The sequence below is a fragment of the Peromyscus maniculatus genome, chromosome 17 (genome assembly GCF_049852395.1).
Source record: "Peromyscus maniculatus bairdii isolate BWxNUB_F1_BW_parent chromosome 17, HU_Pman_BW_mat_3.1, whole genome shotgun sequence".
Lineage (NCBI taxonomy): Eukaryota > Metazoa > Chordata > Mammalia > Rodentia > Cricetidae > Peromyscus > Peromyscus maniculatus.
Window position 1 is genome coordinate 45,110,914 of NC_134868.1, and position 15,517 is coordinate 45,126,430.

Here is a 15,517-nt window from a genome sequence, read left to right on the forward strand (position 1 = left end):
ACAGTAGAGGTCATGCAGAGTCATTGTCACTCTGAGCAAAGAACTCTGGGCAGAGGAAGTCGAGGTTAGAGAGGACTGGGAGACAGACAGTCCTTGGCTGAGTTTTCTTATTTCCTCCTCAGAGATGTGAGTGATGTCAGAGACAACTACATTGGGTGAAGGTCTTCTCTCCTGGTTTCCAAAATTCTTCAGGTCAATAGTCAAGCCTTCATTCTGGCTGCTGGCCTGCTGGCCTTTGCAGGTATCAGTGGGAGTGGCTGCTTTGCTGCTGGTGGTGTTTGTGGGGGTGATGTTGATGATGCTTCCTTGGAGTATGGTTCTGCTTCTCCAAGTTAAAGCTTTTATTGCTCTGCATGTTTTCTCCATTGACTTCAGTTTGAACATTGTTTAAACTCTTAAATCATCAGGTTCAAATTTGACTTCACCTTCCATATCATGTAAGAAGGTTCTATTAATGGACGCAAAATCATGATTCTGAATTTTTTGGACTCATGGAGCATAAAGTTTACAGATGTTATCGTAGATTCAAATAATATATTAAGACTCGCAACTGACTAAATTACTTAAAATTGTATGTCAAATTATTATATATGTTACACAGAGAAATTTATGAGGTAATTCCTCTTGTTCTATGATACAACATTTAAAAGAGAAAACAATATTGAAGGAGATAGTTAGATTTAAATATCTACACACCAATGACTGATTGCTCTCACTGCCATAACATCTGTTTTGGTTATCTCCTGATGACACTTCTAAGTCTGGCTCTGCTGAAAAAAAAAATATTTGTAGTTTAAAATTATATATATATATATATATATATATATATATATATATATATATATTCACTGATTTACTACATTTGCTGAACACATACTTACTGCTACCTATAATAAACAAAATACAACTCTGCAATATTCTTTACTTCAACCCATGATCCCCTCCCAATGGAGAGTCAGACAAGAAAAGTGGAGACAACCTCTCCATATGTACTTCACACTGACCCAATATTCTGCAGTTCTGTATCAAAAGATTGTTTCACTTTTCCACTCTCTACACTCACCAACTTCCTTCCGTTGACTCACTGTACTCTACTTTTGCCACTTTCCATGCCTCTTCTTTGAACATACTTAAAATGTAGCTGTACTTCACTGCCTGTCCCGCCACTCTAAACTTAAAATGTCACTGAAACTTCATGAGGAGTATGTTCACCGTGTGCTCCAGCACACTCCTCTAATACGCATCCAAAGGGAAACTCACTTTAGCTGACAGAATGTATCACTCCTCTTGTCTTTAGTAAACATTCTTCCAAATGATTTACATGTGACATACACTTCTTACCTTCCTCTTCTCCGCTTATAATAGTTTTGCTTCTTTGATCTGAAGTCACGGATAAATGGTCAATACTCTTTGGTTGAAGATGTTTAAATATATTCTGGAAAATGAATGATGGTAGTGATTTGCATGAATATTTCCTAATTACTTTGTAGCTAAAATCTAAATGTTCTGCTTTATAAGCATGTATTCTTAAAAATAAGAGATTTACATATTGCAAACTTAAAAACAAACTGAATAGGGAAAATCACAGTGCTGCCTAGATCAAGTGGATTTTTAATTTCATTGGGTGACCACGTAAACTGACAATGGGATCAAGTGTATTTTTAATTCATTGGGTGATCATGTAAACTGACAATGGAATGAAGGTACAGAAATTAGGAACAGTAGTAGCTGGCAATTTTGAATACATAATTACTACTTATATCCCATAACTGGAGGACACTTAAAATACATACCTGAATATATTAATTTGACTTGCTTTTCTGCAGCATTAAGTATCTAGAGAAATTCCAGTAACTTATTTGTTTTATTAACAAAAAAGACACATCATAAAAGACTACATACTATAGCAAAGGAAACTCAAATAATAACAAAACCTATTGAACACCTTCCAGAACAATGTTTAACTAAACACAAGCTACTGTAGATTCTAAGTTCAAAATTTTATAACTAATTAATTTTTTTCTAGTCAAATATTTTAAAATAAAATTCTCATTAATGTCTACTAGATATATAGAAAATTCTTAAACTCTAAAATATAAATTCATGAATCCTATGGTGAATTAGTTACTACAATATTAATGTAAAAGTGAAATTGAATATTTACTTACAACTGACTGAATATTTTCATAGTCATGACTTCTTTGCTTTTCCTTTGGTTTCACTTCTAAGTCTGCCGCTGACAAAACATAAATGTATGTACTTAGAGAATGAAAAGCATTCATATAGTGTGAGTCTTTGTAATAAAAGATAAAACAATTAGTAAGTTATACAACAAAAAACAGACTCAATAGGTTATATTTATTGCTATATATTTATGCATGCATCTGTCTATCAATATATACAGATATGTGTGTAAAAAATAATAATAATAAAGAGACCATCAATCTGAGAAAGAGTAGAAGGGGACATGGAATAGGTTGGAAGGGTTGGAGGGAGGAAAAGAACAGGATGAAGTGCTATAATTGTATGTTAATTTAATATATTAATATAATAATAAATATAATTATACTAAACATTAAAAATTTTACTTTCCAGTTTAAAATAACCAATTAAGCTTAATTTTCAATTTGACACACACTGTCTTATAAAATACATGTCTTTCTTAAGACATTCACTACAAATTACTATCATAATATTTAAATTTATAGTTCTTGTAACCAAGGTGTTGGTAAGTACTTTTGATATCATCTCACAGTAACTTTTATGTCTGTGTTTTCTGTTTGTCATTTTATTGAGATATATACCAAACTATAGGCATGCATAATTTAAGTCACAGTGCAATAAGCACTTAACTGATCCACTATCTAACCGACTTCCTCCCCGGCTTCTGTTGTAACCACAATTCTAACATTCATGATTTTCTTGAGTTTTTTGTATGTCTCTGCCATGAAGTCATGAGTTCCTAAGTAACTCTATTTGCCTTGTCTGTTTTGAACTCTGTATCAGTGGATTATGTCAAAAACTTACAGGCATTTACTATATGTGGTTAGAAGGAGACATACAAGAAAGAAAGAGGAAAAAGAGGACAGTGGTAAAGGGGAAAATGAAAATAAAGTTTCCATGTGTTAAACTACTGAAATGAAATTCACTACTTTGTATTACAATTAGAAAAACTGAATAAATAATTTTGAAAATGAGGAGGAATCGGATATGCAAATTGTATGTGGAGCCTTAAAGTGATTAGAAATAAATTATGAGAGTGGTTAGCATTCATTTTTCAACGGAGATAGATTACTGTAAATGCGAAAGGAAAAATAATGGCTGACATGATGAAAAATGATGAGAAATGGTTTCAAGAGAAGAAAAGAATGTTTCCCTGGTCTCCCCAAGTACAACACTACTAAAGATCAGTCCAGAAAAACATTCCATTTAAAGAATGGAAATATAAATTGTGATCCCTAGAGGGCTAGATGCTGGTATTAGCACCACGTATAAGATGTAAAGAAACTGCATGAATGTTGCTTGTGTATATTTTGATGTTTTCTTCTCTGTGTGTATATGTGTTGACAGAATACTTTGAAGATTTCTCAGGGATGTCTGCCTCTTGCATATAACAGGCTCTCAAAAACTAATGTCGTGGAACAGAGTTTAGTTCCCTGTTAGAGAATAAGAAGAGGATGGGAGGGAGACCTAGGGGAAAAATAGGTAAATAAACAAGCAAGCCAACAGAGAACACTAATCACAAAGAAATCAAAAGAAAAGGAGCCAAGCAGGGGAAAAGGAAAGAAGATAAGTACACTGAATGAGTATCTAAGTTTAGAGTTGCTACTGGCTATAACTATTCTAGAACATAATTGAAAACCTTCTGTAAAATAGACTGTTAATGTTACACCATAGAAAAGACACAGATTACCACATCATATGGATACCTTCTATAAACAAGACACCATGATGGCCAAGGAGAACTGAAGTTTGTAGTATAGAAATTACATAAAAATTTGCCCAGTATACAGTGTTTTCAGCCTGAATTTAAAAAGTCCACCTGTATTTTTAAAACACAGTTTCTTCATGTGTAATTTGGGATCACTCAAAACTCCTATGCATGAGAAATCTTTGCCTCAGCCCACCAAGCAGCTGACTATATACGCGTTTAACTAATATTTGAGGAAACATTCATTAATCTGTTTTAAATGTGGATTTTAAACGTTAAACTCCAGTAAAACCTAAGGAACACAGTGCTTCCAGTATGGGACTGTGGACATATTCATGCATAGAAGTTGAAGCAGCTGAACTAAAGCTGAGTTATAGAAACTCTGTCTGAAACTCACAAGTAGCTTGCTATGGAACAATGAAGGTTAAAGTGATGTTTGAATTACTTACACAAAACGCTTCCATCAAATTTGAAGAGCTGAAGAATTTGGATTCAAAGACTGGTCATGTCAAACACTCATAAGCACTTGTTAAGGAGAAATTCCTATTTCTACATTTACCTGCCATGAATGATATTTCTTGCTTCGTTGATGGCTCCTCAGCTGGTACAGAATCTTGCTTTTTAATGGCAGTCTGCATGGGGTTGAAAGGAGACATTTAATGATTTTTGCATATGTCATATATTGGGAAGTTAATGATATACAATAAAAAGTAAACAGTATTACCTTCAATTCAATATATTCATCAGAAGAGTCTGAAAAGCAAGAGATACGTAACTAATTATATATTAGCATGAGAAAGTCAGTCAGGATTTCACACTGAATTAGTGTAGAGAACCATCATCGTCATAGTTAACACTAGGGATATTTCCCTTAAGACTGGGATTCAGTTTATTCTCACATTGCTTGTTCTGTCTAATGAGGACAGAAACAGAACTGAAATCCAGTGGGGAAAGTGAATGTTACTAAAACAAAAAGACAGGTACCAATGTGGTGTTCAAAATGAATTGGAAGAAACTGGCCATTATACTATGGAATTTTATGGTTTCGTCGTGTTATTTTTATTTAGGAAACAAAATCAGTCATAAATGTAAACTGGAATGGGTAAATTATTTATCTTCCAAGATTTTTTTCAAAGTAAGCATCTTGGATGTTTACTTGTAGAATACTAAAGCATAAAATGTTCCATTTTCATATGCATTTGAGGAATATTATTAATGTATTTCATTTCCTTTGGTTTATAGAAACTTTTTAGTGAACACTTTGTAGAAGGTATATAGCCTAAGCTACAATATAAAGCCTTCGTTTTGCCTCTAATGTACAATTGTTACAATAAAATATGTCAATTTTCCAAAATCATTTTGAAATTACTAAATTTCTATATTTGAAATCAGGATAACATTTACCAGAAAGTATAACTTTCATATAAGTAAATGAATGATGTACAGTTAATTTTTCCATAAGTGCATTGGCTCCACAGAATGTGAATTACCTAATGTCTTTCAACATACAACAAAATTACTAAGAATCTAACTATCCTGACAAAACAACAGAGGTTGCTGCTTTCCAGTTCATGGCATTGAGTTTAATGGGAGTCCCATTTTTTCATGTGTCACTTTGATGGACAAGACAAATGAGTGGCTGAACTTCACCACTTTTTCCTACTATATTATTTTGCCAGTGTTGAGTCTGGTTTCAATAAAGATGTAGCAGCCCTTTCTTCAAAATGCTCTCTAAAGTTTCCTCATCATTGGTCCCAAGTTTTCATTCTCTATTTCTATCTTTCCTCCTCTCCCATGGGTGAAGCTTCATTTTCAAAATAGTCTGTGGGCTGCTGTCCTTTATGAATTCCATTGTATTTCCTTTTGAAGACTTAATCTGAAAGGTTTTCCCTTTTTGTGCTCCTTTCTACCTGGATCAAAACATTATCAGAAACAATGGCAAATTTGTACTTTCTTCTGTTATTACAATGCATCTTGAGCTGCTGACCACTGAGGCTTTCATGTGTTGTACAGTTCTTTTAAGAGAAGCTCATAGGCAACATCTGCATCCTCTGAGAATTTACTAGCATATAATCTAAGAGCTGCTGAATCAGAATGTGTAGTTTATACAGGGGTCACAACAGGCTATTCATACACATTTGAAAGGCTCAGGTCAATGTGGAGTCTCCTCCATATTTATATAACGTAACTTTGAATGTTTTGAGATCAAGCCTAGGTTTTTTTTTTTTTTCCTTGAATCGCTCTCATACAGAAGAGCCACAATTATTCCTATCAACTGTGATCTCTTGGTGGCATTCCTGGCCATGTCATAGCTGATTCCATGTTCCCATTTTTGGCCTATGTGAAAATAACCTGGGAAGTATCCCACTTGCCCATAACATTAACTCATGTACAGGTACAGGCGAGCATAGATGCTTATCTTCTATAAATGAAAACTAATCTGTGTGGCCTGGTGATACAGTCTTTTAATACCTTCCTCCAAGTGAAGAGGACAAGAAGTGTGGGGAGATTTTGCTCTGCCTCTCAGACATGATGCACTACAACTAGTTTCCATTCTCCTCTTCCCACCCAGGTAAGGGACAGCCTTTCATTCCCTAACACCTCGTTTTCGCAAGCTCCGCTACCTATGCCTACCTCATCCTCCTGCTCTTATCTCTCCATAGTCTCTCCCTCATTCTTTTCTCTTAACTAGCTCCTGATATGCCTCCCTTAGAACCCACGTACTGGAAATGATACTCTGGCTCTCTCGGCGAGTCTCTCACTTTAACCGGCATTGGAAAGAGCCATTGTGGAGACATTCCACAGGGAGTTTCCAGCAGGGAGGAGACTGTCTCCATCCTACTGTTTTATAAATAGACAGCTCTTACATGTCATCTGAGCAGCAGCGTCTAGGTTGTCTCCTCCTTGTTCTGTCTCCATACATACCCGAACACTCCGCTTTGGCTGAAATCGCTCCAGGATATGCTGTTGAATTTGGTAGTATAACGAATTAAATAAACTTTTCCTACTTATTTCCACAACCACCCCCCAAAAATTCTCGATTTACTCTTTTAAAAGCAATAATATTTTTAGAAGTATTGAAAAATAACCAAATTTCAAAGGAAATCTTCATACATGCTTTCTAAATCAATTTTACCTTCATCATATATCTGACTAGATAAATTGGCCATGACAGTCAAATGGTCCCACACCCATATGTATATGGGCAGCAATAATTGAACACATGGTTTTACTAAAAAACAACAACAAAAGAAAATAGCACATAAAGTTGAGAGAGGTATGTGATACAGAGGAACCAGAAGGAGATGCTGGGGTGAATAATTTTAAAATACATTGCATATATTTATGAAATTCACAAAGAAGAACTAAAAAAAACTCATATTTTTAAATGACCACTGAAGACAAGAGGAGGCATGTTAATAAACAGAACAGAATCAATATGCATATTTACATAATAAATTAACTTTATAATTCTTATCTGCAGTTCTCAAAAAAACATAATTTTGAAAATATGTATTTAAACACATTCTCATACTCCAATTGTTGTAAGGCAGAATTACTTATTTAGAATTCTAGGAACAGAAACATTATTTGTGTTGAAAGAAGAAATACGGAAGGAAACAAGATTATACTATGTGATGCTGGGTATATGTTTTCCTTTAGGGATTAAAGTCTGAAATATTTTAGGTGATTTATTTTACTAAGAAAATAGATTGGAAAGAATTACCTACCCATGAGGAAAACTTTTCCTTAGGTTATGGTTAAGTAAAAGCATGCAAATATTAGATATCATATGAAAGTCTTCTCTACTGAGCATTTCAAAAAGAATATGATAGGGAATGGGAGCTAAATTTACCTGTGCATATGAGAACAAGTATAAAGATTAAATTTAGAAATTATGCTGGGTTAAACTAAAGTGGTAATAATATGTCTCCACCAAGGCCCATGACCTCAGTAGCCCTGGGAAGTCAGCTAGATTTCCAGCCCCAAGCATAATTTCCCTCCTGTTGAATGGGCCCTCAATCCGATTATACAGCTAGCTGTTGGTTGCTGTCAAGATATGCCACTATTACACTCTCAGGGACATCTTGCTATGTTCGTCATAGGCTTCATGTCTGGGTAGGACTACTGGTTCCTTTCTTGTATTTTTATTTTTTGTTTACTTGGTAGCAAAATAGTGGTGTGTGTGTGTGTGTGTGTGTGTGTGTGTGTGTGTGTGTGTGTGTGTGTGTCTATGTCTGTGTCTGTGTGTGTGTGTCTATGTCTGTGTCTGTGTGTCTGTGTCTGTGTCTGTGTTTGTGTCTGTGTTTGTGTGTCTGTGTGTAATGGTAACAAAAAAAGAAGAGGCCATGAGTTGGAAAGAGAGTTGGGGTGGGGTGTTATGTTAGGGATTGAAAGGAGGACAGTGAATGGGGGAAATGATGCTGTTATAGTTTAATTTTAAAAAATGAAAATATGAAGCCCCAGTGAGTAAAGGTACATGCCACACAAGTCTGGTGATCTAAGGTCAATCTCTGAAACTCAAAAGTAGAAGGAAAGAATGAATTCCACATAACTGTCTTATGTCTTCCCTATGTATGCCAACACATACCCCGTGCACAAACACAATAATAGCAATTTTTTTTTAATTCAAAAGGATGCATCCAAAGTTAAATCGCTGAACCATGTCAGCCACTGATTGGTACATTTTGTCCCATATGTTATAAGAATAAAAATGATGACTGTATAAAACACAAACACACACACACACACACACACACACACACACACACACACACACAATGCTAAGACCCAAATGAACAAATGTGATCCCGTATTCTCTTTATCCACGTGACCCTCCCCTATAATTCTCAATGAACTCTTTTTTATTTGGTAGTGATGTTAAGAAAGCCCTTCAATCAACAAAGATGGCTAAGCAGGCAGAAGTACATGTCATACAAGCATGAGGAGCAGAGTTCAAATACCCAGAACCCACTTAAAAGCATGGGAGTACTATGTATAGTCCTAATGCTTCTGCAAGGATATAGGAGGATAAGAAAGGGGAATCCCCAGAAACTCAAGAACTAGGTATCGTAATTCCCAATAGAAAACCACTAAAGAAACCCTGACTCACTAACACACATATTGTATGTGTGCTTGTGTTCACATACATGAATGCATGCCCAAACACATTGTGTGGAGTATGCATGAAATACACAGATACAAAAGAGAGCCACAGACAAATGACATTCACTAAACTTAGATTTCAAGTCTCACTCTCATCCCCATGCTAAAGAGAAACCATAGCAATTTTTCTGTGATGACATCATCTCTGATTTTTATGTGAAGCAATCACAGCGTTTGATGCCTGTTTTGTTGCTCTTGAATTGTATAGTATATAGCACAATATCCTAATCTCCTATATTCAGTAAATGGAAATTTACCAAGGCTGTGGCGACCAAAGCTTCCCAAGAAGGGATCAAGCAGCAGATGCTGTGTTCCAATGGCATGCTATTGTTTGGAACAAGGGACAAAGACTTGACTCGGGAAAATTTCATTCTAATCTTAGTGAGCGGGGATCTGTATGTGACCCTGTTGTCTTATACACTGAATGTAGCAGAGACAACCACACTGAAGGAATGAAGTGGAAGTTTATTGGGGGATGGGGACAACAATGTCTGGTAATAAGAAATCTCAAATTTTTGATTGAGTGGAAATGACAGTGATTTCACATTAATAGTGCCCAAGGATGATAATACACATACTTGTTAATAAGTCAAACATTGTAGTGGTAAATCAAATCTAATATATCTTGTAAATATGAAATGAGGTCATGAGATGGGACAAAAACCTTGTGAAAAGCTACTAAGAATAAGGCCAGGCATTAGTCACTGCAGATGGTTAAAAGATGACTTACAGTGAAAGAGCTTTCAAGATGCCAAATTAAATATTAAATTACCATCTAGTGAGTCTCTAGGTCAGTTCACAAAGCAACTGGACCTAGATTGTGATAATTTTTTAACCAAAGAAAACAATATAAGAGAATTTTTCAAATTCACATACCAACTGTGACTTCTTTATGCTGTCATGGCATCCTGTTTGTTCTTCTGGTGTTAACAGTATAGTGGATTCTACTAATAAATCCATACAAGTGTTTAAAATTAACAATGTGAACAGTCAGAAAAAAATGATCATCTATATAAACAGTTGTTTAAAAACCTTTAAACTAAACCAAAAAAAGTTGGGCTTTATATAAATACCCACATAGAAACAGAATTGATAATTATATAAAATCACAAAGTCACATTGCACACTGTTTCTGCTTGGGGAGAGGAATATGTCAAAGACCCACTCTTGTATTTATAGTTTCTTACACCTCATTATGCAAACATCTTCTTATTCATCTTGCATTTGTGTGTCTCTACTACTTTGACACACCTCTTCCTTCTCATAAAACTCAGCAAAGAATGTGAAATCTTCCTGGATGCTCACTCTCCAGGTCAACATGTGCTTTTCTATGAACTACCTTATAGTTTCCTTCTTTTTCAAATGTCTCCTTCCCATTTGAAATGTCAATTATTTCTTTTGATATCTAACTTTTAGGCTTGTGGCCTAAAAATGACAATGTTTAGACTACTTTTAAATTTATTATTACTATTATTATTATTACTTCATATGTATGGGTGTTTTGTCTGCATGTATATCTGTTATTGTATGCATGATTAGTGACTATGGAAGACAGAATCAGGTATCAAATCCCCTGAAAATGGAGTTACAAAGGACTGTGAGCCATCTTGAGGGTACTGGCAATTGAGTCTGGATGCTCTATAAGAGGATCCAGTGCTATTTACCGCTGAGCCATCTCTCCAGCTCCTGTCTAGGTCATCTTTTGTGTCAGTAGTGTTTTATTTACTTTGCTCAATAATTATTCACTAAATTCTTACTGGTTCATGCCCTGGAACGTGTTGACCACAAGCAAATGTTTCAGTGATGTTCATACACTGGTACTGCCTGAGCTGATTCCTGAGAGTGAGAACGAGATGTGAGAACAAGAGAGGCGGGGAAGTGTTGGATAGAAGGAGCCACTGTCCTTGATAATAACTTGAGTACATATATCACTTCACTATAGCTGTCTCTGATCATTTACTGTAAAGAAAACCCACCTCTTTAAGATTTCTTATTTCTCTCCTAAATGCATTAGCCACACTGAGGAACACAAAGTGCCTGCTGGTTCTAGTGTTCATCTCTGAGACTTTTGTGGCTTCTGTCTTGTATCCTTCCTACATTTATAGGAGAATTTCTCTTCCAGAATTGCCACTAAAATAACTGGTATGATTTCCCTGTATTTATCCTTTGTAACTTCACCCATTGTAATCTTTGTATAATCTTCTTAAACATTGTTTCCTAAAGTTCTTATTTTAAATAAAAGCCTGACGCTCTTTATTGCATGACAGTTTCTCCACTGACATCTGGGTGTAAATTCTTTCAGAAGCTTGAGGACACACATTCACTACTGTCGCTTAGAACTTTCTGGTTCTTACATTTATTGGGCAACTTTATTTGGTAAAGATAATGTCTCCAACTTCCTTTTTTATTCAGGGCATTCCCTGCAATGAGCTTTTATTAACAGAATCCTCACCTTTCTCTTCAGCAGCTCCTGTGTTTTCTCCACTTTCTTCGGGACCCACAGACACTCGAGCACTCCACTTGGGTTGAAATAGCTCAAAGATGGGCTGATAAAATTAGCATGAGTAAGGAGCTGCCCAGATTTCCCAAGCACTTTCCAGGAAAACATCACAATTTCTCAAAAACAATTATAGATAAATAAAAGTTGCATGTACAGAAAACTGAAAAAAAAATTAAACAGATCTTTACATATGCTCTCTAAACACATCTATGTTTTCTTTCACTTAGTAATTGACCATAGAAGTCCAGAGGAGACATGATTATAGAGGAATCATACTGTGCATCCTTGAACAAGAAGTTAACTTCAGAATGCCTAACTAGTATTTGTAATAATCACAAACCATTGTAGAATATTATTTTAAGATATGTTACATTTGTTTGTGTTGTGGAATATTTGTTTAATGGTACAAAGATGTGTGCATTCTTTATGTTGAATTTGTTTAACTCTGTGAAGCTGTGTTACTGTGCCTGTCTAAAACACCTAATGGTCTAATAAAGAAATGAATGGCCAAGAGCAAGGCAGGAGAAAGGATAAAGAGAATAAATAGACAGGCAGAGAGAATAAATAGAAGGAGAAATCTGGGAGGAAAAGAAAAGGGAACAAGGAGAGGAAGATGCCAGGGGCCAGCCACACAGCCACACAGCCAGCCACAGAGTAAGAGTGAAAATAAGATATACAAAAGTAAGAAAAAGGAAATATCCAGAGGCAAAAGGTAGATAGGCTAATTTAGGTTAAGAAAAGGTGACAAGAAATAAGCCAATCTAAGGTCAGGCATTTATAATTAAGAATAAGCCTACTTTATGTGATCTATTTGGGAGCTAGGGGGTGCGCCCCCCAAAAGGGCAAAAATAACCAACAATATTTGGCACACCAGTGTAAGGCTTGAATATTCCTAGGTCCTGAAAAAGCTGAAAAGGGGGGGAAGAAGAAGAAGATGGAGGAGGAGGAGGAGGAGCTCCTTTAAGAAATTCTGATGAATATAAAGAACAATCAGACCACAACCCAAAGAACCATGGAGGCTATATATATAGCATGGAGGTCCCTAGGACGACTGTGGCTTATAATAAATTTCGGATTTACTCAATTATTGAAAAAAATAGCCAAATGAATAGAAACACATGAACTATGAACCAAAGGTTGAGGGGCCCCCAGCTGGATCAGGCCCTCTGAATAGTTGTGACAGTTGATTGGCTTGATCAGTTTTGGAGGCAACTAGGCAGTGAGACCAAGTCTTATTGCATGAGTTGGCTGTTTTAACACAAGACCAATGTGCTTATTGCATGAGTTGGCTGTTTGAAACCTGGAGCTTATGCAGGGACACTTGGCTCAGTCTGGGAGGAAGGGACTGGACCTGCCTGGACTGAGTCTACCAGGTTGATCGCAGTCCTCGGGGGAGGATTTGCCCTGGAGGAGGTGGGAATGGGGGGTGGGTTGGGGGTAAGGGGAGGGGGTGGGAGGGGGAGAATAGGGGAACCTGTGGCTGATATGTAGAAGTGAATGGTATTATGAAATAAAATAAATAAATTTTTTTTTAAAAAAGAAATTCTGCTGTACAGCTGAGCACTTAAACAGCTTTTTTCACACTAAATAGAAACAAAAAAAGCCAAGTAAAACTGCCTACCACAGTTCAGGGCACTGGCATTTCATAGCTTTGAAGGTTCAATACAGTTTCTGGCCAGGCACCTCTGATCAGGCTGTGAGCATTAGGCTTGACTTTCATGACTGGAGAATCAGGCAGAGCCAGCTGATAGAGGCACACAGAGGATCCATGTGTAGCTTAGCAGTTTAAAGTTTGCTCAAGCCATCAAAAAATGGCTAAAAGATATTCAGCCGGGCGGTGGTGGTGCACGCCTTTAATCCCAGCACTCGGGAGGCAGAGGCAGGTGGATCTTTGTGAGTTCGAGGCCAGCCTGGGCTACCAAGTGAGTTCCAGGAAAGGCGCAAAGCTACACAGAGAAACCCTGTCTCGAAAAACCAAAAAAAAAAAAAAAAAAAAAAAAAAAAAAAAAGATATTCAGTACAATAGATTTGTACAGAAAAACCTCTAAACAGGTTCCAGTATATTTTACAATGAGCATAGGCTTCAGAAAGAAAGAATATGGGTATAGATAGTCATAGAAAATAAATAAATAGTTTAACAAATAATAAAGTCTTTAAAGAGACAGTAAAAGTAATATAAAAGAAAAAAGCCACATACGATGGGAAATACACAGGAAGTATGTATCCTGTATGTTATTGTGTTGATTTGGTTTTTTTTCTTATTGTTGATAAGCAAACAGCAGCTGCTAAGACACATGAGATTGTGAAGAGGACTGCAAAATTGAACCAACCTAGAGACTTTAGGAATGCCTTAACTTCAAAAGAAGTAAAAAAAAATATTTTTGTCAAATAGAAATCAAAAATGTTTGGGAGTTTTATTCCCACAGGAGACAAGAGGCTATGGATTCCTTCAGGAATGATATCAGTCAGATGTGATCAAGGGAGACCTCCTGAGTCTTGACATATCTATCAACATAGGTTACATCTCGTCTTCCTAGGACTTAACTATTACCTCAAATTTTCTCAGGAATGCTAAAGACACTTTATTCACAGACAGCAGGAAGCAGTTTAGAGAATACTACACCCACCTTCCCAAGAGATGGAGTAGATGGTCTTTGGTTATTTAGTGGACTATGGATGTTTGTTATCATATCATTTAGGAGAATATAGTATATTGATACAAATTTAAAGTTATTTTGTTATACTGTATATGTGTTTCTATTCCTGTTTGGGCTAGTATGCTTATGCAGCTCATTAAAAAATGCAATGTACATGCTCAGCTATGTTCATAGCAGCACTATTTGTAATAGCCAGAACCTGCAAACAACCTAGATGCCCATCAACGGAAGAATGGATGAAAAAAATGTGGTACATATACACAATGGAGTACTACTCAGCAGAGAAAAACAATGAAAGCATGAAATTTGCAGGCAAATGGATGGAACTAGAAAAAATCATCCTGAGTGAGGTAACCCAAACCCAGAAAGACAGTCATGGTATATACTCACTCATAGGTGGATTCTAGATATAAAATAAAGAACAATCAGACCACAACCCATAGAACCATAGAGGCTATATATATATAGCATAGAGGTCCCTAGGACAACTGTGGCTTATAATAAATTTCAGTTTTACTCAATTATTGAAAAAAATAGCCAAATGAATGGAAACACATGAACTATGAACCAAAGGTTAAGGGGCCCCCAGCTGGATCAGGCCCTCTGAATAGGTGAGACAGTTGATTGGCTTGATCAGTTTGGGAGGCAACTAGGCAGTGGGACCAAGTCCTGAGCTCATTGCATGAGTTGGCTGTTTGAAACCTGGAGCTTATGCAGGGACACTTGGCTCAGTCTGGGAGGAAGGGACTGGACCTGGCTGGACTGAGTCTACCAGGTTGATCGCAGTCCTCAGGGGAGGACTTGACCTGGAGGAGGTGGGAATGGGGGGTAGGCTGGGGGTAAGGAGAGGGGGTGGGAGGGGGGAGAATAGGGGAACCTGTGGCTGATATGTAGAACTGAATGGTATTGTAAAATAAAATATATGTGTGTGTGTGTGTGTGTGTGTGTGTGTGTGTGTGTGTGTGTGTGTGTGAAAAATGCAATGTACAAATAAGAAATGAGGTTAGTAGTTAATCTATAATAATCAAACTTGTAGTCACATTGGGTATGTTTTCAAGGTTAAATAGATATATCTAGATAGATAAATGGTCTTCAAACCTTTCAAAGACCTACAGAATTGGGCATTTAAAATGTTTTGTTAACTTAGGGCTTTTCATGACAATGAGACACATCTGCTCCTGGCAGCACCAATTTACTTCAAAGATGATGGGCACTGAGGAAACTGCTTATGGAGTTTGATTTCATTGTGGCAAGGTTAGCCAC

The 15,517-nt window shown here is 36.5% G+C and overlaps 1 protein-coding gene across 11 annotated transcripts in view; it reads right to left on the reverse strand.

The window, feature by feature from the left end:
• Positions 1-15,517, reverse strand: part of LOC102926471 (uncharacterized) — a 139,652-nt gene that overhangs the window by 30,277 nt on the left and 93,858 nt on the right. For 5 of the 11 annotated variants that reach the window (XR_013045368.1, XM_076553559.1, XM_076553562.1 and 2 more), the window contains 8 exons: positions 11,550-11,643; positions 9,974-10,044; positions 6,799-6,895; positions 4,656-4,684; positions 4,491-4,563; positions 2,169-2,236; positions 1,342-1,435; positions 697-770 (listed from right to left, as the gene is read on the reverse strand). Coding sequence is in view for 9 of the 11 variants with exons in the window: in XM_076553559.1 (XP_076409674.1) it covers positions 697-770; positions 1,342-1,435; positions 2,169-2,236; positions 4,491-4,563; positions 4,656-4,684; positions 6,799-6,895; positions 9,974-10,044; positions 11,550-11,643 (600 nt within the window). In the remaining 2 variants the exon portion in view is untranslated. The remainder of the gene's footprint in view (positions 1-696; positions 771-1,341; positions 1,436-2,168; positions 2,237-4,490; positions 4,564-4,655; positions 4,685-6,798; positions 6,896-9,973; positions 10,045-11,549; positions 11,644-15,517) is intronic. The other 6 variants (XM_076553561.1, XM_076553557.1, XM_076553560.1 and 3 more) reach the window with 2 other exon arrangements.